This window comes from Cannabis sativa, chromosome 8 (genome assembly GCF_029168945.1).
Source record: "Cannabis sativa cultivar Pink pepper isolate KNU-18-1 chromosome 8, ASM2916894v1, whole genome shotgun sequence".
In the NCBI taxonomy this organism is placed as follows: domain Eukaryota; kingdom Viridiplantae; phylum Streptophyta; class Magnoliopsida; order Rosales; family Cannabaceae; genus Cannabis; species Cannabis sativa.
The window spans coordinates 37,992,851-38,015,610 of record NC_083608.1 but is presented as its reverse complement, the minus strand read 5'-3'; the positions used below and the strand labels follow the sequence as shown (position 1 = coordinate 38,015,610).

The following is a 22,760-nucleotide window of genomic DNA, read 5'->3' as shown; positions in this document are numbered from 1 at the left end:
TAATTAAGGAACACCACTTCAGGCTAGCTCTATTGGTTATAGATGAGTGTGTGTTGGAGGTGTTGGATTAGTTTCAAGTAAAACATAACATGATTGTAATATATAAACGCTTAAATAAAAAAAGGTAAATATCATTTTGGACCATGTGTTTTGCAGAAGTTAAAGATTGGACCCTGTGTTTTGTTAAATGACAAAATGAACCCTGTATTTTCTAAAATAGTAAAAATAGGATCCTGAGCTTAATTTTTGACAATTTTTTTTTTTAATACAACCAACTTGAAGATAATGCTTAATACGAACAGATACAAAAAATATAAACAATTTTGTTATAGCACTTTTAGATCGGATTATAATTAAACTTTACTTTTTACTTTGACAAAAAATCAATTTAGTGTCCTATTTGTACTATTTTAGAAAATACAGGATACATTTTGTCATTTAACAAAACACAGGGTCCAAATGGTAACTTTTGTAAAACAAAGGGTCTAAAATAGTATTTACCCAATAAAAAATATATATATATATATGTATATTTATAAGGAACAAATAAGCCACACACAGCTACACCGCAATTATTAATCAAATTGGAGCTTTTCTTTTACACATGATCATTTGTCTCCTTCTTCTTTGGTATCAAGAAAAAATAAAAATCATATTAATAATTAATAATCTCCACACAAAAGGGACCCTCATCTCTCTATAAATAAATAATATAACACCAAGCTCCTGCATAATTCATTGATGATCAGTCTCTTTTATTAATTGGTTTCATTGTTTTTCTTCCACAACTCATGGGATTTTGATCACCACATCAATATATCACGTCAAGTACTCATATGACATGATTATTGTTGTTATTTTTTCATAATTAAAAGAAAATAAATAAATTCTAACCTTACTTACAATTACATACAATTGATATTCCTTAACAAACATGGCTCTCTCTCTAAAAAAAGAATAATAATAAATAAAAAAACACTAACATGGCTCGAAATAAATATCAGCCGCCTTCCTTCTAAACTTATGGTTTTTTTTTCTTTTTAATTTTTTTTTGAATAATTCTAAACTTATGTTTGGTCCCTTTTCTACTTAAATTATTTGCAACTAGCTTGCTTTCTTATTTTTTCAAAGGTGGGAAAGTTTTAATGATTTATTTTATTTATTTATATGTAATCGGGAAAAGGAAGAATAATTATGGAATTAATTAATTATATATATTTATGCTTGAGTTATATAATTATACTTGTGTGGTGAGGATATATAAAATAGTTCGATTGAAAGTGTGACTTCTCTTTCAATCAAACAATCAAAAACGTTATCTTAGTGCAAAGACATTTTCAATAGGTGGGGACCAAATTAATTAATTGCATGCTTTGCTTGGTGTGTTTATGAAGTTAATTAATTAATGGTTGGTCACCCCAAAATGTGTATTAAATGGTTTATTTTGTGGAGCCCAAACACAACTCAAAGCAACTAAGAGCACTCAAATTAGACCATCTCGGATGAGAGATGAACATATAAAAATTGAGCTATATTTTGTACAAAAAAATAATTTTGTAATATTTTTATATTAACTTTTACTATTATGTTCTAATACATAATGATAAATCTTGATGCAAAATTTAATAATGTTATTTAATGCTCATTTAATAATTTATTAAAAATATAAAATAATAATAGGGAAAAAAACAAAAAAATACAAAAAAGGAAAAAAAATTACAAAAATACTTTGGGCCGGCCCATTAAACATTTATACAGTCCACATACAAATATTTACAAAAATACCACATGCACTAAGCCTTCAGCTGTACAGAGCGAACCATGAAGATGAAAATACGCGCTCGTTTCAAAACCGCAAAACAACCAAAATGAAACCAAAACGAGAAAAATACAACTATTAATTCTGGCAAAATCAACTGGAAAAGAATACCTGCAATGATCTAAACTGAAAATGACGAAAAAAAAAATCAGAAAAACTGTGAAGAAACTGAAATTACACATTTGTTTTCTATTTTATTCAATCAAAATAACTCCCCCTAATATCGAAATCTATATTCATGAAATGTAGATCTGTAACAAACAGATCTGGAGCTCCCACTAAATCCAAAACAATGTATGATGTGAAAAATTTTAAAAAAACCCTCATGAATAATACATCTACGTTATATACAGTTGCATTTTGATTTATTTTTTGTTTTGGTTGCCTTATAGTTGCATTATCGTTTTATGATAGTTTATATATTATGCAAGAATTTAATTTGATGGGGACTAAGAAATAGTAGTTATACATAGTAAGTTTTGTGCAAATAGTTGCATATTAATTTTATAGTGAAATAACATATGCAAGTAGCAAAACTATAACAAAACTACAAAACAACTGTATGCAAGTGCAAATAGTTGCCTTATAGTTGCATTATCGTTTTATGATAGTTTATATATTATGCAAGAATTTAATTTGATGGGGACTAAGAAATAGTAGTTATACATAGTAAGTTTTGTGCAAATAGTTGCATATTAATTTTATAGTGAAATAACATATGCAAGTAGCAAAACTATAACAAAACTACAAAACAACTGTATGCAAGTGCAAATAGTTGCCTTATAGTTGCATTATCGTTTTATGATAGTTTATATATTATGCAAGAATTTAATTTGATGGGGACTAAGAAATAGTAGTTATACATAGTAAGTTTTGTGCAAATAGTTGCATATTAATTTTATAGTGAAATAACATATGCAAGTTGCAAAACTATAATAAAACTACAAAACAACTGTATGCAAGTGCAAATAGTTGCCTTATAGTTGCATTATCGTTTTATGATAGTTTATATATTATGCAAGAATTTAATTTGATGGGGACTAAGAAATAGTAGTTATACATAGTAAGTTTTGTGCAAATAGTTGCATATGAATTTTATAGTGAAATAACATATGCAAGTAGCAAAACTATAATAAAACTACAAAACAACTGTATACAAACTAAAATACAGGAAAAACTCTTTGAACATCAACATCCATGATAAATCTCATTGTTACCCATTGATGATATAAAAATGAGACTGACCAGGTTAATCTAATCTATTAGCTTTGCCACCTTCACTCATAAATCTTAATCATGTTTGTCCTAATACTTTTCTAATATTAATTTTATAACTCTACTCACGTCAATACTACTATAAGCATGAATTAGATCGTTTTCTTTTCAAGTATAGAATATCATCGGTAATTGTTTCTTATTATTTTATTTTGTTATCTAATTATTTCGACGTGGCTTTGAGCTAGTCCAGCGAGAATGAAAATGACATTAAAATTGTACGAATTTATTTGTACATGCTTATATCAGTTGAATGGCCTAGTCAAAGTCTTCTCTTTTGTCATGAAAGTATTTCAGAAGTTGTAAAGTTAAACTAATAAGTTAAAAAGATTTAATTAAAAACTGAAATAAAATTAAAAATAAAAAGGAAAGAAGAAAAAAAGAAAGTGAAATGATGGATTGATTGATAGAAGTCAATCCTAGACCTAAGCAACAATATATAAGAAACTAGCTTTACAATTAAAAATTAAAAATAAAAAGAAAAGAAGAATTGCTATGGAAAAAAATTAAAAATTAAAAACTGAAAATAAAATTAAAAATTAAAAACTGAAATAAAATTAAAAATAAAAAAATAAAAACTGAAATAAAATTAAAAATAAAAAGAAAAGAAGAAAAAAAGAGAGTGAAATGATGGATTGATTGATAGAAAATGAAAAAAGAGAGGGAAGAGAGTAGGATTTGATTGATGATGGATGGAATGATGACTAAGTGGTATATGTGTAATAAAACAAACTTTGTAAGTAAAAAAGTAGGTATAAGCGTGTATGAGTAATTTTGTAATAAATTGTGTAAAATGGATTTTTCATGTAAAAATTTCATAATAATAATATAAAATTGAATGTAAAATTTAATAATAAAATAATAATATTGCAAGTCATTTAATGCAAATGAGTATTTTAGCTAAAATTAAATAATAAAATATTAAAAATGGCATAATAGTAAATATAAAAGCATAACATTTATTGTGATGTAAATTTTGTATTATACTCTATTGTGATGCAAATTTAGATCACTTTTGATTATGTGATATTTTTGCATCATAATTTAGCACACCATTAGAGTAGGCTTTTAACAAAGTGAGCTATATTTTGTATTTGCATCACTTATTTGCATTTTCATTGGAGATGCTCTTAGTTTCTCAATTCTTTCTTTAAAATATCTCACCAATAGAGCCATCTTAAATATTTTAGAAATCTTGTTCTAATTTTAAAACTTAGGTCCCTAACAAAAAAAAAAGTGGTGCAATTTATGATTAATATTTTTAAAATAATTCATCATATGATTGTATATCTTATAAAATGCCAATAAACACAAACTATTTTATTAAATTATTATTGGTTTCAATATTGTGACAGTAGTCCCGTGATCCGTAAGGGAAAATACCGGGTAAGCTGTGCAATCTCACATTGCTTGGGGAATGTCAAGTGGGATGGTTCTGAGACTGTGTAGGTATGAGACTACACAGTTGAAAAGAGCTTAAATGGATTGATTGGTACTACCTATGTCAACAAGGTGCATCTTGTTTTTCGGTAACTCATCACGAAAGAACTCCATAGTTAATCGTGCTTGACCTGGAGAAATTTCAGGATGGGTGACCACCTGAGAAGTTTTCCTAGGAAGCGTGCGAGTGAGGACAAAACACGCTGGAAATACTCGTGTTGGTCTGTAGGGTCAGTCATAAATCCAGAAAGCAGCCAGAGTCTCGTACTCGTGTATAAGAGCCATTATTTCGTGGGTGGTAAGGGCCCAATGGAGGCTTGAAGCGGGGATGTTACAAAATGGTATCAAAGCCTTGACCCAGCCAAAAGTGTGGCCACGAGGACGTCGGAACCCATAAGGGGGTGATTGTGACAGTCAGTAGTCCCCTGATTCGTAAGGGGAAATATCAAGTAAGTTGTGCAATCCCACACCGCCTAGGGAAGGTCAAGTGGGATGATTTGGAGACTGTGTAGGTATGGGACTACACAGTTAAAGAGGGCTTAAATTGATTGATTGCTACTACCTATATCAACAAGGTGCATCATGTTTTTCGGTAGCTCATCACGAAAGAATTCCATAGTTAAGCGTGCTTGGCCTGGGGCAATTTTAGGATGGGTGACCTCCTGGAAATTTTTCCCAAGAAGCGTGCGAGTGAGGACAAAGCATGATGAAAACACTTGTGTTGTTTTGTAAGGTCAGTCATTAGTCCATGAAGCAGTCAGAGTGACGTACTCGTGTATAAGAGCCATCATTGTGTCGGTGTAAAGGCCCAATGGAGGCTTAAAGTGGGGACGTTACAAATAGTATCAGAGCCTTGACCCAGCCAAAAGTGTGGTCGACGAGGACGTCGAACCCCGTAAGGGGGGTGATTGTGACAGTCTGTAGTCCCGTGATGCGTAAGGGAAAATACCGGGTAAGCTGTGGAATCCCACACCGCCGGGGAAGGTCAAGTGGGATGATTCTAAGACTATGTAGGTATAAGACTGCACAGTTGAAGAGGGCTTAAATGGATTGATTGGTGCTACCTATATCAGCAAGGTACATCTTGTTTTTTGGTAGCCCATCTTGAAAGAACTCCACAGTTAAGCGTGCTTGACCTGGATAATTTTAGGATGGGTGACCTCCAAGGAAGTTTTCCAAGGAAGTGTGCGAGTGAGGACAAAGCACGCTGGAAACACTCGTGTTGGTCTGTAGGGCCAGTCGTCAGTCCATGAAGCAGTCAAAGTGACGTGCTCGTGTATAAGAGCCATCATTCCGTGGGTGTAAGGCCCCAATGGAGGCTTAAAGCGGGGATGTTACAAATGGTATTAGAGCCTTGACCCAGCCAGAAGTTTGGTCGATGAGGGCGTCAGGTCCCGTAAGGGGGGTGATTGTGACAGTCAGTAGTCCCGTGATCCGTAAGGGGAAATACCGCGTAAGCTTTGCAATCCCACATCGCTTGGGGAAGGTCAAGTGGGATGATTATGAGACTGTGTAGGTATGAGACTACACATTTGAAGAGAGCTTGAATGGATTGATTAGTACTACCTATGCCAACAAGGTGCATCTTGTTTTTCAGTAGCCCATAACGAAAGAACTCCACAGTTATGACAACTTGACCTGGAGTAATTTCAGGATGGGTGACTCCTTGAGAAGTTTTCTCAGGAAGCATGTGAGTGATGAGGACAAAGCACGGTGGAAACACTCGTGTTGGTCTGTAGGGTCAGTACTCAATCCAGAAAGCAGCCAGAGTGGCGTACTCGTGTATAAGAGCCATTATTTCGTGGGTGTAAGGGCACAATGGAGGCTTGAAGCGGGGACGTTACAAATACAACTTCAAAAAAACAACAATAGAAAAAAAATATAAAAGGTTTGAAAAAAATAATAATAAATAGTAATAATAGATTTTTTTTTCTTTTGCATGGGAGTGACCAATGATAAGTTGTTAGCCTCTTAGAAAGTTGGATTCATACAAAAAAAAAAAAAAAAAAAAAAAAAAAAAAAAAAAAACCTGAAGGGCATTAAAGAAAAAATACATTAGATCCTTTATTTTTTTTGGGCCCTCTGCAGCAGCCCATCTTGCACACCTCTAGGACCTGCCCTGCTCACCAAAGTTCAAATTTTTATTTTATCTCACGCTTTTACATTATACCATATATCAATGTTTCTATATATTTTTTATATCATTTAAAAATTATTTATTTTTAATGTATTTTATTATTTTATAAAAACTAATTATATAATTATAATTACATCACCCGCGCATACATTAAAGAAAGTTTTCATAAAAATATTTAATATTGATAGCTCAATGAATAGTACTTCTCTACATGTTATTGAGCTAAAAAATGAATAATGCCTCAAGTTTAGCTCATTTAATGGAAGGTTACTTTTACTATATTTTCTTTAGAGAAATACTAGAGGACACTAGTGGTGCCTAACACCCTCAACGATGTCATATCGTTATTGGTATAATTTAGTATCGAGTTCCATATCACATAAGGTAATAACTTTTAGAGAATATCGTTAACAATCGTAGAACGTCATCTCTAGGTGGTGCTAGGAACTACTAAAGCCCAATAGTAATGCTCATACTTAAAAATAAGGACTGTGAATAAATAAAACTCTGCTCAATGAGCTAGAGAGAGTAGGGCTCTATTTATATTAAAGATGAAATTGGTTACAGAAGAATCTAGAATTCGTACACATTTATAACAACCTTGTCAGAGAATTACAAAAAATAGAATATTCCCAAAAGATGAAATTGGTTACAGAAGAATCTAGAATTCGTACACATTTATAACAACCTTGTCAGAGAATTACAAAAAATAGAATATTCCCAAAAGAATAAAAATGAAAAGGGTGTTGCACGGATTGCTGATGTAGGCACTAAAATTGAGGTTGATATTGACTGCTGAGGTGGATGCAGAGTTGGACATAAGGGCTGACTTGGACAGGGTCATTTTCTAACACCTCCTCTCAAACTTAGCGATGATTGAGTCACACCAAGTTTTTCTATGAGAAAATAAAATCTCGCATTAGAAAGACTCTTTGTAAGGCAGTCGGCAATTTGGTCACTTGATGGTACATATCGAATTTCTAAAGTTTTATTCAAAACCTTATCCCGAACATAATGAACATCAAGTTCAATGTGCTTGGTTCTGGCATGGTAGACTGGATTCGAAGCAAGAGCACTTGCTCCCATATTACCACACAAAGTAATAGGTATCCCAAGCAAAGGAAATTTTAACTCTTGTAAGAGTGACTGAATCCATGATAGCTTGGCAAAGACATGGGCAAGGGCCCTATATTCGGAATCGGTGCTGAAGCGAGAAACAATGACTTGCTTCTTTGAGGACCATGAGACCAAGGTGTCTCCAAAGTAACACAGTAACCTCCAATAGATCTTCTATCATCAGGACAACATTCCCAATCTGCATTTGAATAGCCAGTCAAGGTGAGTCTTTCACAAGGTTTCATGTGTAGTCCATGATGAGATGTCCCCTTAAGATATCGAAGAACTCTCTTAACAGCACTCAAGGGAGAAGTGGTTGGTGCCTTGAGAAATTGGCCCAGTTTGTTAACAGTGAAACTGATATCAAGTGGCGTGTGTGTCAAATATTGTAGTGCTTTAAGGATAATGTCTTTCCAACAGACATTGGAGTTGGGCAAGGCTTTAAGTGTATCATGGTTCATTTGAGAAGATCATTGACATATTTTGACTGTGACAAATACATCCTAGTTATATCACGATGCACTTAAATGCCCAAGAAGTTATGCAGTGAGCCAAGATCCTTCAAGGAGAAAACCTTGTTCAGATCTGTTGTGAATTGGTTGACCCTTTTTGTGTTGTTCCCTGTAATAAGAATATCTTCGACATAAATCAAGATGAGAATGATTTCACTTTCAGTTTTGTAAAAGAATAGTGAAGAATTAGCCTTGGAATTTTCAAAATTCCAACAAAGAAGTGTAGACTTAAATTTCTCAAACCAGGCACGAGGGGCCTATTTTACTGTATAGTGACTTTTGCAATTTACACACATAGTCAGGTTTCTCCTTATCTTTGAAACCAGCAGGTTGGTACATATAAATGTCTTCATTGAGCTATCCATTCTAAAAGGCATTGTTTATGTCCATTTGCCTTACATCTCAACCTCTTGCTATTGCTATAGTAAGCACAATTCTCAATGTAGAGGCTTTAACAATAGGGCTAAAAGTTTATCCATAGTCTATTCCCAATCTTTGATTGTACCCCTTTGCCATCAATCCGACCTTATACCTTTGAAAAGAGCTATCTGAGTTCCATTTATGTTTGTAAACCCATTTGTTTCCCTCAATGTTCATATGGGGTGTTTTGGGGACCAAAGCCCAAGTTTTATTTTTCACCAAGGATGTATTTTCTTCATCCATAGCATCTCTCCATCCTTCATGGACCAATGATTCACTGACTGAACTTGGCTCTTCATTGATGTGATTCCACTTTGCTTGCCCAACATACACTTTAGGTTTAAATATTCCAGCTCGTGCTCGAGTTATCATAGGGTGAATAGGAGCAAGACTTGTTACAACATTATCATTTGCTATCATTTCTTCCACAACATCATTAGTCACTTGTTGCTGCGCATTTTCTTGAGGTAGAGAACTAGCATTAGTAATTTCAATATTAACATCATCAAAGAAGTTATTTTTAGCATGATTATTACTAATGTTAGGTGAGTTATGATCAAGATGTACCTCGTGGGTAGTCAGAGGATAAGTTTTATCAGTATCAATCAACTGAGATTTGCTACGGGAGTCAGTGATAAACGGATTAAGAGTAGCAGACCAGAATGAAACCTCAAGTTGGATTGATGTTTTAGACTTGTGGGCGTTGAGAAAACCATTCTTAAAGGAAATTCAAACTCATTGAATATCACATTTCTTAATATGTAAATCCTTCCAGTGCTACTAAGACACTTATAGCCTTTGTGAGTATCACTGTATTCTAGATTAACACATTTAGTGGAGTGATATTGGAACTTGTGTGTTTGATATGGTCTGAGGCAGGGTAACATGTTGTACCGAAGGTTTTTAGAAAATTATAATCTGGCTTCTTTGAATGAATCATCTCAAAGGGTGAAACATTGTTAAGAATAGGAGTTGGCAACCTATTAATAAGATAAACTGTTGTTTGAAAAGCATCCCACTAATATTTTTGGGGCATGCTTGCTTGAGCAAGAAGAGTTACACCCATTTCAACAATGTGTCTATGCTTCCTTTCAGCTCTACTGTTTTGAGCTGAGGTGTGAGGACAAGGGTGATTAAAATTAATTCCATTTTGAACAATAAGATCGGTAAAGGCTTTATGTTCACCTCCCCAATCTGTGTGTAGTCTCTCTATTTTCCTTTCAAATTTATTCTCCACTAAGATTTTAAATTGAATAAAGGCTTGTAGAGGATCACCTTTAGTTTTTAGAGGGTAAATCCAAGTGAACCTACTGTAATCATCTATGAAGTGAATGTAGAATCTGAAATTTGTGTTTGACATTATGGGGGTGTTGGGCTTTATGCCCTAAATAAAACTCTATTTCAATGTAATATTTTCTATTCAATTATCAATAAAGAAACAGATTTATTTTCATCACTCATTTAATGTGTTATTTGGTTCATGTGATCATTTATTTATTGATTTGATTTATAAATTCATCCAAATCCTTATCACACTAATATTCTTATTTATTGTGTTGTCACACTTTGGAAAGTAATCAAGATTGTGTGATTAAATGTATTCCTATGATTTATCAGTACACAGAGTTTAACTGATAGGATAATCTACAATATAGTTTACTTGCTCATTGGATAAGTGTTATGTCCTTTCTAGGGCATTCGTTAAAGTAAGCTTGAATTGGATGTATGGAGTATGCATCAGAAAGGACCGATATTGAACTTGGATAAGATATAATTAACTTACCGTAATATCTATTGAATTTAATATCACCTAGTTGATCTTAGATAAAATGATCTCAATCCTGAAATGGTTAGGTTCTAGTTTAATTGTACTCTTTGTGTTCTTCAATCTGTTTGTTAAAGTCGATCAATGGTTCTTCTCGTGATATATAGATTAAGGACATGGTAGTTTAATTGAGTGGAAGCGCTAATCAAAGATACAGAATCTATAGCTTTTATCTAGACATAGAAGTGAAACGATAATTTTCTTTGAGCTTGGCTCAATAGAAATAAATGATTAACTGCTCATATTATATTAGTTCACTGAAATATTATTTATAAGTAGCTAAGTGTTTTAAGGATAAAATACATTGAAGAGTATAACGGTAAATTTGTCCCTACTCAATGTAGATCATCTATAGAGGATCATTGATTATTAGGATTATAATAAATGGATAACTCATAATATATCTATATCGTGGAACATATAGAGCGTTCTATATAATTAAGAGTGCAATTTCAAATCTATAGTGGTACAAGGAGGAATTAATAAGTTAGGGAATTTACTTGGTAAATTCTAGATCTGCTTATTGGAAGCTCGGTTATATAGGTCCATGGTCCCCATACTAATTGAGACAAATCACTTGTAAGACTTAGTTAATTGATTTTAATTAATCAATTATAATTCTAAAATTAGACTATGTCTAGTTTATGAATTTTTACTAAGATATGACTTGATTGTGAAGAAATAGGATTTTAGAGTTTATTTGTTAATTAAGAGACTTTGTGAAGTCTAATTAATAAATAATATAAATGACAATTTTATTTGATAATTAATTATAATTATTAAATAAATAGTTTTGGCATTTATAGGATTCAAATTAGAAAATATGGCATTTGTGAAATAATAGATAAATGGTTAAGAAAAATGGCAAAAATGTAACAAGAGATGGGCTCACATATGGTCAGCCACTTATCTCTATTTTGTGCTAATTTTTATCATTTTTTATTCCATATAATTCAATCCTAACCCTAAGTGAATTATATATACACACAATACATTTCTCATTCACAATATATATACACACACAATACATATATACAACATAATACATATTTAATAATACAGAAAAATCCTAAAAAAAATTATAAAATAAAAAATAAAGTAATGTACATTACTAAAATTAGTAGAAATTAGATTTATACCTTAATAGACGTTGAGATACAATATTTTCTCCACTAAAAACGGTGGTCGGAGGTATAACCACCACAAACACTACCTCTACCATCGGTTTACCCTTAAAAATGAGGAAAAATGTGATCTTTTCAGGTATATAGTTTTTGGTATGAAAAATAGAAGATTTAGAAACAAAAATGAGCTAAAATGGTGAAAAAAATGGTGAAATTGAGTGATTTTTCGTGGTGGTTGGCGAAGAGGGTTTGGGATTTTCTCTGATTTGGGGATTTTTGGGTTGCTGATCGAATGAACTCTTTTGGCGTCGATTATTTAGAAATTGACGATTACGATTCGTACTAAAAATTAGTGTCAGATTGTTATGTTAAAAAAATTAACGAAAATTAAGCTTGTGATACTATTTTGTACCAATTTAAAGAATACGAGGATTTGATTTGTCATTTAAACAAAATAAAAAATCTCATCAGCAACTTTTACAAAATAATTCAAAATATTTATCTTTGTAATTAATTGAACCCTATCCTCTATGAGCTATATTTTTTCTATGTAAATAAATGTATTAATTGTAATTTGTATGTATGTATATAGAATAATTATTATACTCTCTAGCTAGTATAAATATTTTAAATGAAATGCTAATGTAATGGACACTCATAGTATCTAGTACTTTTGTGAAATATAATATTATTAATGGTGTAATTTGAATTGTATATTTATTTTATTTTAACAAGGATTCGAAGATACAAAAATACTAAAATTAATTATAAAGCGACACCTTAAATTAATACTAGAAATCTTGATGCCCCAAAGCCAATGCTCAAATTTTAAAGAAAAGATCAAAAAGTGTTTGGAAGATCAATAATATTTAGATTTTTCCTTTAATAATATTATAGCTCATCCAAAATTATAATCTCGAGATGAACTTTTGATCATGATCATAATCATCACCTATCAAAATACACGTACTACTATATATATTTTTACCAACATTATAGTTATAGATACCTTTAACAATATGGAATTCAACTTGTGTTTGAAATTATTTTAGTTATTAATTTAACTTTATTATTGGTGGTGGCGTTTATATTTGAAAGACTTTTGAGTACATCACACCAACCACTTATCAAGTTCATGGGCTAGCCTTCTCCTTTTCTTAACTTTCACTTTGGTAATAAAAAAAGAAAAACGGAAAGCCACTTTTCTCAAAGTTTTTTATTTTTACACTTAATAAAAGGACTGTATATATTTATCCACGCTGGGCTGATCCAAACCTATTCAATTAATTGGCTATGTTAAAGTACATAACATTAATGAACTTGAGATCAATTGGCTCAAGGAAGGAAATTAAGGAATGAAAAAGTAATACAATATATCTATGTAATCTTATTTTGGAATTCAATATATGCTATTTGATCAAGTTGGGTTATGTGGGCCAATTTAAAGCAATAAAGTCAATATCTAAAATGGATATATATATTACGAATTTATATTAAGTTGCACACTAAATATATAATTAATAGAACTGCTTTTCCAGAGAATATTATATTTGGTACATAAAAAAGAATTGTCCCATGACAAAAAGACCTAATAATTATGGGAGGCAGGCAGGCAGCAGCATCATTTTGCAGTTTGCACTATACCTAACTCTCGTGTATTACTCTTTTGAAGTTTGGTGGTTTTGACAGCAAAAACTAGGGATCGATCGTGTATTCAAGTAGTTTTCATAACTTATATTGCAAGCCAATCTTTCCATCTAATATTGCAACAAATTTTAACTACTATAGTTTCTACTAATTAGAATTAAACCTTCATATATACATATATACTACGACTACTGTTATCATTATTAAGCATAAAAAGCAATCATTATCCACTAATTATTACTTATAGTTTTTCTTATGTCTAATTATATATCCACTAATTATAACTATAATTACTTATAGTTAACTGTATATGTACAGATAGTGTATAGATTTAGAGTACTCCCAATCTTTTAAAATATATTATAAAAATTCTATTTTTTTTTTATTTTATAGTACACTTTTACATTGCATCATACATCACATTTTATAATATTTTATTTATTAAAAATATATAATATTAATATATATACATATCCCTATACAAAAATAATTATTAAACCCCAAAATAATTTATAAAATACGTTAAATTAATTTACAAAAATTTTAGGAAGCCTTCTCCAAATACAAAGTGTAAGAATCAGTATTTTCTGTAGTGACAAATAAGGTTGAGTTGCATCTAGAATGGTTGATGTGTACAGTTTGTGTTGTTAGTGTTGTCCACGTCAGCAAAAATATTTTGGGTGTTTAGTTGCCCAACTGTCTACTTCGAATTTCTTTATTTAGCTGGGTAAAAATATTTTTTATTGTTACTTTTTTGACTAACCTTCTTATTCGAAGATTAGAGATTCGTTTCTTTCTTCTTATTTTTCGTCTTTGTGTTTCATTGCGGGTACTAACAAGAAACTCTATTATTGTGGGTTGAAGTTTCAGAAGAAGTCCTGAAGTCAAGTAGTAAGAGCTGAAGGGATTTCAGTTAATACTTGGGGTGATACAAATCTGAAGGTGTTCATATCTAGAGCTTTGTTAAAGGGATTTCAATGAAACAAGAAGCAAGGAGATCTTGCTTATTTTGCCAAGGAATTTGGCAGATTGGAGTAAATACTTCTGTAAGGAATTTGGCAGATTTGTATGAACTTGTAACGTCCTAATGCTAAGGCACGCTACAGTGCTTTTTCAATTATTGTGCAATCTTTGCTAATATAAGAAATTTCTCGAAAAACGTGTCAAATTAAAACTTTTGCTTTAAATATTAAACTTTGTAATATAATATAATATTTACAAATCCCGGGATCCCGATTTCAACTTCGTAAAATTTACTTTTTAAACTTTACATTTCAAAATACATAATTCACAGGTCGCACAGCGACTTTCAAAATATAACACCCAGATGTCCCGAGACCGAACACTCCAGGTCGCGCCGCTTGACATGTACAATCTCACCCGAGCTCAGGTTCATTCATGTTCAGCCTTCGCCTTTCCTTTACCTACACATGGAAGCAGAAACTGTGAGTCAACAGACTCAGTAAGAAATGCATATAACATACCATATAATTTCTGACCTGTAAATAGGCGCCCATACACCTATTTACAGAGCTTAACAGATGAGTATGAACGTTCATTACCAGTGTATAACCACTATACCACATACACATCGTACCTCACTGTACGAGTGTTGGTAGGGTTTATCCCGATCACTGAGTAACACTGAGTGATGTACCACACACCTTAGCATTTTTCCATGCTTGTGTTGGTATCACTGTATCGTACTCATAATCACAACAATCACTGTACCAATGCACTCTATAACTTATTCATACAAGTGTTGGTAGTGTTTAACATAATTCAAGCATGCATATATAAACACATATACACACATTCAGATAATCACATCATACATTATACACGCTCTTACTGTTTTCCGAATTCAAGTGTCTTTGGCCGGCCGACCTGAACGGAATTCACGTGCTAGATGGATGCCCTAATCACAATAATAGTAATACAGATGAGTGACTCGCTAAATCACTTTCCGGGACTTTAAACTTGAAACTAAAAGTTTCCCTATCGATAAACCTCATGACAATACCCTAAATATCCCAAAATTGGCCAAAACTAGGGTTAGGAAAATCCCCCAACAGTAGAGCCGGTTCCCAACCGAATCCGGTTCGGGTCACCAACCGGCCGACCAGGTTGGTACAGGCCACCCGCAACCGAATTCGGTTCCACTGTTGGGAACCAAAAAACATCCCCCTTGATTCAATTCAATCCCAAACTTTACCAAACTCTCCAGTATACCTATACAATGCATAGACATCCATTTCCAACCAACAAATCACAGAACAAACCAATAATTCAATTTATGCCATTAAAGCTCAAAGCTTGAGTTTCAAAACTCAAGCTTGCTTAAAACCATTCTCAAGCATCAAAAACAATAGCTAGGGACTCAAAACAACTCAACCTAACCCCAGAATTCAAACCCTAAGCAATTCAAAACCCAATAGCCACTAAACCTAAAAATTCAAAGTGAAACTAAACTAGAATTTCAAAAACTTAAGGGGAGAAGAACTAGGGTTACCTTGCCTTGATTCCTCTAAAATCCTTTGCTGAAAACACAAGAATTCAGCTCCCAAAATCCCTTGCCCTTGCTGCCTTCGAAGAGAGAAAGAGAGAAGAAAGAGCTTCTCTTGAATTTTTGGTTTTTTCCTTTGATTTTTCCCTCAAATGAAATGATTTTTCCTTAATTAATTCATGGCTGAAAAGTCATGTGCTAGGTGTCAACTAGAGGGACAGCCACCTAATCCATCATTAAACAAAATGTCTAAAATGCCCTTAGACTTAAAACTAGGGTATTTCTAAAGCTAGGGGTAAAATGGGCAATTTCCATAACCCCGCTCAATCCCGATAATTTATTTTCTCTAAAATATTTCCCACTATGAAATAGGGTTCTAAACTTACCCATGTGATCAATCTAGCCATCCATCGCATTTTTCGTTGTCGCCGAGCAAAAATTACAAAATTAACATATTTCACATATAAACTAAATAATACCCCTAGAGTTTAATAAAATCTCCGGAATTGAGAAATTATAACTCTAATATTTATTTCTAAATATTGGGGTCCACATTTAAAATTAATTCACAAATAATAATAAAATAATAAAATAATAAAAATTAATGCTAATTGCCTTTACTAATCCACATTACTAGAGCGGTCATTACAGAACTGGATGTTGTATTTTTGCAAATCATTTAGTGAAGTTACTTATCCTGGTTTAGGGAACCCAAGCAATACCCGAGATTGGAATGTGTTTTTCAATGGTAGGGGAATCTTGTAAATTGATTGTCTTTTATTGTCGTTTCTTCATCTCTTTGATACTTGAACTCGTTAGTCGAATTGGTAATAGTATTAAAGTGAAACTTGATAATCAAAGTTAGTAACTAGGCTTTTTAGAACTTACATTTGGTATCAGAGCAGGCTTTTTCTATTAAAAATATTGATCCTTAGGGTTCTTGCAAGCTGTGTTGTACTAAAGTTTATTATTGCAGTAATTCTTGATTTTTGTTGCATTTTGTTTCCTTTCTGCAACACCCAGTTGGAACTAATCCCCTCTCCAGACACGACTTTGGGAGTATACGGCTCTCTATCTTTGTTTTGTTTTCCTTGTTCATACAAGAATAGGGATGTTCAGAGAAGGAGGGTCCACATCTCGACCCCCAATGTTGGGATGTCAACCTGGGTGCTGGATATCAACTTGGTCGCTGGGTTGTCAACCTGGTTGCTGTGTGTTGAACATCCTTCAGTAAAACAACCATAAATCCTTCAATATTGATCCAATTGACGCGATACAACTAGCATTTCGAAGCTATTTCAAAGATCTATCTATCAAGTCATGTCTCACACACATATCACAACTATAAAGACTTTAAGTTCAAAATTTATGCCCAAGACAGTTGCAATTTTTTCCAGAGATTGGCCAAAAACGATCCGACATATGAGATTTAAACTCCAAAAATTGATGACTTTCATCAAGAAACACCATTAGATAATCATCAATGGCCACAATCAGCTCAAAGTGAATTTTTCATATTTTTTTGTATTATCTTATTTATATTTTAACAAAACCTCCTTCCTTATAAAAGGAGAGCTCCTCTAGCTCATTTTTCACATTCATCTAAGTCCCCATAAGGTGAGAGCATCTCTCTCTACTTTCTCTTTCTAAAAATTTGTGGTCTTGCCTTAGCTATTTTTCTTGTAAACTCGTGAGAAATAAAAACTCAAAGTAGACGTAGCTTCATATTATTGTCGTGACACAGGGAGTGAACTACTATAAATTTCTTGTGTCTCTCTATTTACTTACTTAAACATATATTTCTCCTCTTATCAATCCAGCGAGCGAGTGTTGACCAGATTTTTGCATCAACAGAGTTTGTTAGGATTTTACTATGGGTCGAAGCCCATTTAGAAGTTTGGAACCTCTTTGGGTTCGGTTATTTGAACATAATCGAAGCCATAGGGTAGCACATGTAACCCTATGGCTTCAGTTATTTCTAAATACTCTTAGCCAAAGGGGTTCCACGATAAATTTTTTCCCTTTTAGTTTCATTTTTCCTAATATAACAGAAGTTATATGTGAGTGACTAACTAATAGTAGTGGGTTCTAGAAACTAACTAATAGTAGTGGGTTCTAGAAGGCTATGGTTTCACTTTTTTTTTTTTTTTTTTAAAAAAAAAAAAAAAAAAAAAAAAAAAAGTGATTGATAAATCCGAAGCTAAAATTAAAGGTCATTTTGTAGCAGTGGCTCTCTCTTGATCTGATAGAATAATCTCAGTCCTGTAAAAGTGAGATATTTTTTTTAATTAGATAGTAAAATTAATTATAAAAACTCTAATTTTTCTAATAATACTTGGATAATATCTATTAAAAGTAATATATAAATATAAATAATATTATATCACTAAGCTATATATTGATTTTTTTTTTAAAGAAGCTATATATTGATTACTATTAGATAAGTCTCTCATGTATAAAAATAATCACAACAATATCTTTCATGAAATTTGAGAATGAGCTCTTTGAAAAGAGACTTGCGAGAAAAGCTAGCGAATACAATATACTCTATGAGAGAACGAGTTGCATTTTTTTCAAAAAGAAAAAATACATTACTTTCATTATTTTAGGAAAAGAAAAAGAAATTGTAAAAAGACAAGAAAGAAACGGCCATAGATTGAATCACCACAACCGCATAACGCCCTGTATTAAAACGAAATCCATATAATGAAGACGATGAGATAAAATTGGCAAATATAAAGTTAATTAGGATCACCCAACAAAAAAAGCGTGACCATAAAAAATTTAGTTCAAACCAAATTGTATGATAAAGTTTGATCTCGAGAAGGTCAATGATTCTAATTCTATAGAATGGGTCTTTGGGGAAGAAATGATGGTTACCTTGAATTTTCTCTCAAAGTTCATTCAACTAACATGGTATGCATCCGAACTCTTAAATTTAACTTATTACTATGGTTTATTTGAAGCTAAGAGAGGTGTCCCCTTTAATTTTTGTCCTATGCATGGAATATCTGTCTCGAATTCTAGCTAAAGTGGAGAGGAAAATAAATTTTAAATTTCATGACAGGTGCTCAGAAATGAAACTCAATCATCTATGCTTTGTTGACGATGTAATACTGTTTTGTCATGGAGATTTTAAATCTATTTACTATCTTTTACAAGGACTTAAATCGTTTTCAAAATCACGTGGATTATTTCCAAATAAATTGAAATCGACCTTGTATTGATGTATATGAAAGAAAGGGAGATTCAAAGAATTGTTGAGGCTTTGGAGTTTGTTAGAAGTGAACTTTCCTTTATATACCGGGGAATACCGATTTGTGCAAGAAGATTATCGGCTCTAGAATGTGAAATAATAGTGGAAAAGATGGTTCAGAGATAAAATTTGGGGAACCCGAAATATTTTTTTTGCTGGTCGCACAACTTTGATTAATTCAATCCTCATTAATGCTATTCATACATAATGGGCATAGATTATGGTTCTCCCTGAGGCTGTCCTAAAGAAGATAAATGATATTTGTAGAGTATTCTTGTGGAAAGGTACTGTTGAAACAAGCAGTCCAGGATATGTCTCTTGGTCTAAACTTTGCAAATCAAAAATAGAGGGAGGACTTGGTTTCAGGAACACCTTGATATGAATGAAGCAGCTCTTAGAAAATACACTTAGGGTATTGTATCCAAACAAGACAATTTGTGGGTGCGATGAGTTCATAGCGTATATATAAAGAATGCAAATTGGTTTGGTGGGACTATCAATCAACTACAGATGGCAACTGGTATTGGAGACAGATTGTGAAGATTAAAGAGACATATAAAAGCCTTCAAACCTTGTAGCGTCTTCTGGGAGGTAATTATATTATCCATCAAACTTATAAGCACCTTTGTGGAGATCAAAATAGAGTTAAATGACATAGAGAAGTCTGGAATAGATGCAATATACCGAAATACAAGTTTACTATGTGGTGGCTATTCAAGATAGATATTGTAAGCTAGAAATAGATTGATCACATTTAAAGTTTGTCAAGATGAGTCCTGTCTATTATGTGGAGCTGCTATAGAGACAATTGATCACATTTATTTTGAATGTTCTTTTAGTAGCAGGTGCTTAAAAGAGGTGTTCTCATGGATGAAAAAACACTGCTCAGAAAAATTTATCGGGTTAAGCTCTCTAAGTTTAAAAAGAAAGTGATAATTGCAGAGATAGCGAGCTTGGTGTATCAGATATGGATAAATCAAAATAATTACCTTTGGAATGACAAGATCCAAACAATTAAAAGTTGTGTCCATCAAGTGAAAGAAAATGTAAAGCATAGAATCAAAAGTTTGGATGGAAAAACAATGTCAATAGAGGAAAAGGTGTGGTTTAATTCATTGAAAGTGATTAGCTTGTAATTGATTAGTTTATTTTCAGGTCTCAAATAGAGATGCTGTTTAGTTTGTAAATGGTTGGTTTTGTTAAACAATACAAGTATTTCATTCATAAATAAAAAAATTAGTTTAATTTTTTTTCAAGTACATAATTTATTTAAAATATATTGTAAAATTTTAAAAAAATTAAAATAATTAAAATATAGAAAATAATGTTTCAAATAATCTTGAAACTTTTATCGGCTGGTTAAATTTTTTTTAAAGTTCTCAAAATTTTGTAAGATATTTTAAATTAAAAATTATCCTAAAGGCCGAAACAAATAGGGCCCGTGGTTGCTACATTTAATTTTCCAAAAGTTCATATATACTTTATTTTGTAATTAAGGATTAATATTGAACACTTTCTTAATCTCGAAAAAGAGTTCAAACAAAACAGAAAACGCAGTAGTGATGTTGATGCATTGCAGATACAAAACTAACTATAAGACCCAAAACAATTAAATGTATTTACAGAGAGCTGAAACAATAATTAAACTTTTATTCTAACTGAAAGTACAACCCATTAAAGCAAATAAAATCTTCAAAAAAAGAACATTATATATACATATGCAATAATAAGAATAATAATGGGGGATCAATTCAATAGAAACTATAGGTAGCTAGACAACAGGGTAAGATGCATCCATGGCAATACCACAAAGACCTTGTTTCTGACCCACATCTCTTTGAATCCTGACATAACCCTCTTCACCCCAATTTGTGCCCCACGAATTCTTAACAAGCCAGTATTTAGTGCCCTCCTCCTCGTCCGTACCATAACCAACAACGGTGACCCCATGGTCAAGTGTGGTACCGCAATCACCAGTGAAAACACCAGAGGAGTAGAATTGGAAGTATTGGCCCCCTCCCTCGATGGCCACGGATACAGGCTGGTGCGCCACGGCCTTGAGGAGCTCGGCCTCGCTGTTTTGGGGGACTGCTTGGTAGCCCTTGATCTTGGCCACGTTGTACAATCTCTTTGTGGTGGCACATGTGCTCTGTTCTGCTTTGTATGGGTATGCGTATTCAGATGTTATGCCTCCATTTTTGGCTATGAAATTGAAGGCGTTCTCCATTAGTCCTCCTCGGCATCCTTGGTCGTCTGGGTTTGTGTCACAGTCAAGGATTTGTTGCTCAGATAGGGAGATTAGTTTCCCTTTCTTTATTTTTGTGATTCCCTCTGTTGCTGCCACTGCTGAGAACACCCAGCAACTACCTGTGTAATGTAATATTATTATTATTACTATCATGCATTTCTTCTATATTGTTATGTAATTATTGGATCTATAATGTGTATCAGCTTCGCATTTTATTATTAAGACACCAAAATCAAGCATCCACTTCTATACTTTTATTACCAATTTTGGTACGTATGATAAATATTAATTAATATTGTATTTCTAGCTAGGATTAAAAGTTGGCATGCATGTACACAACACTCTTATATATATGTATAACATGCATGCAGATAAATAGCTCTTCATATATTATATGTATAAATTATGTATATAATATATGGAGAGCTATTTATCGGCATGCATGTATGTATGTAAGTATAATATATATACCACATGTTTGCTGGTCCTTGATGGGAGTGACAGCTCCTTTCTCCCTCCAATCAATGCTAGAAGGAATGGAAGAGTGAGTAACATTTTCATACTTGAACAACATGGATGATGTTGGCCGTGATGATGATGAAGTACTACTGGCTGCCGTTGATTTGTATCCATTACGAAGAGCCCTAAACTCATGGTTAGCCATGTCCCCAAACTTGTTCATACTTATTTTGAAAGAGTACTTTTTCTCATGTTTATTGAAGGACTCAATAAACTTGACATTTTCTTTAAAGATGTTGAAACGAATCTCCTTCTCTTGGGCACTCTTGTACACCTTTCCATGTCTCACCATCCACTCTTCATGCCTCTTCGACAAGGCTTTGATCCCATCTTCCTCTATATTATTATTGTTACTATCATGGAGTTCTCGGCAATATGACACTTGAGAACCACAAACTGCCATGAAAATTATAATGAATAATAAGGCTGAAGCCATATGGTTATAGCTACGTACGTACGTACTAAATCTAATTAATTAATTATGGGAAAAAATTACTTGAACAGTATTTGTGCTTGTGATGTGTTAACTATATGAGTATTATATATAGGGAAATTATTACATTATTCTTTTTTTCTTACTTGAGAAACTGCACAAAATGAGGAAGAATATTATAAGGGGTTGAAATAGGAAACTGAGAAACAAAACTGAAAACTTGTGGGCTTAATTTAGCCTCATGAATAGAATCTACAATAGATCATAGATCTTTTTGACTTGGCCCAGTCAAGCACAGTTATCATATCATAGCATGTATAATACTTATTATCTTTTAACCAAAATAAAATAAAAACAATTAAGTAAAAATTAACCTTTCACATCACCCTAAAATACTGTCATTATAAAAAATCTTACTTTTTGTCACAACTAAATTTGTGAATAAAAGTAAAAAAATTGTTACTAATTATAAATCATTATTCC

At 32.5% G+C, this 22,760-nt stretch overlaps 1 protein-coding gene across 1 annotated transcript; it reads right to left on the bottom strand.

Moving 5' to 3' along the window:
• Positions 1-20,707: 20,707 nt before the first annotated feature.
• Positions 20,708-22,362, bottom strand: LOC115701064 (ervatamin-B-like). The gene is made up of 2 exons (XM_030628756.2): positions 21,797-22,362; positions 20,708-21,444 (listed from the first exon to the last, which is right to left on the bottom strand). The coding sequence occupies exons 1-2, from the start codon at positions 22,278-22,280 to the stop codon at positions 20,849-20,851; spliced, it is 1,080 nt and encodes a 359-aa protein (XP_030484616.2). The 5' UTR covers positions 22,281-22,362; the 3' UTR covers positions 20,708-20,848.
• Between the last annotated feature and the right edge of the window lie 398 nt (positions 22,363-22,760).

What these genes read in the sequence shown, in the direction of transcription:
- LOC115701064 (XM_030628756.2), bottom strand. Translation starts at nt 22,280, where the DNA reads ATGGCTTCAGCCTTATTATTCATTATAATTTTCATGGCAGTTTGTGGT. An exon ending in CAAGGACCAGCAAACATGTG is followed by an intron (nt 21,445 to 21,796) that starts GTATATATATTA and finishes TACATTACACAG; the next exon opens with GTAGTTGCTGGGTGTTCTCA.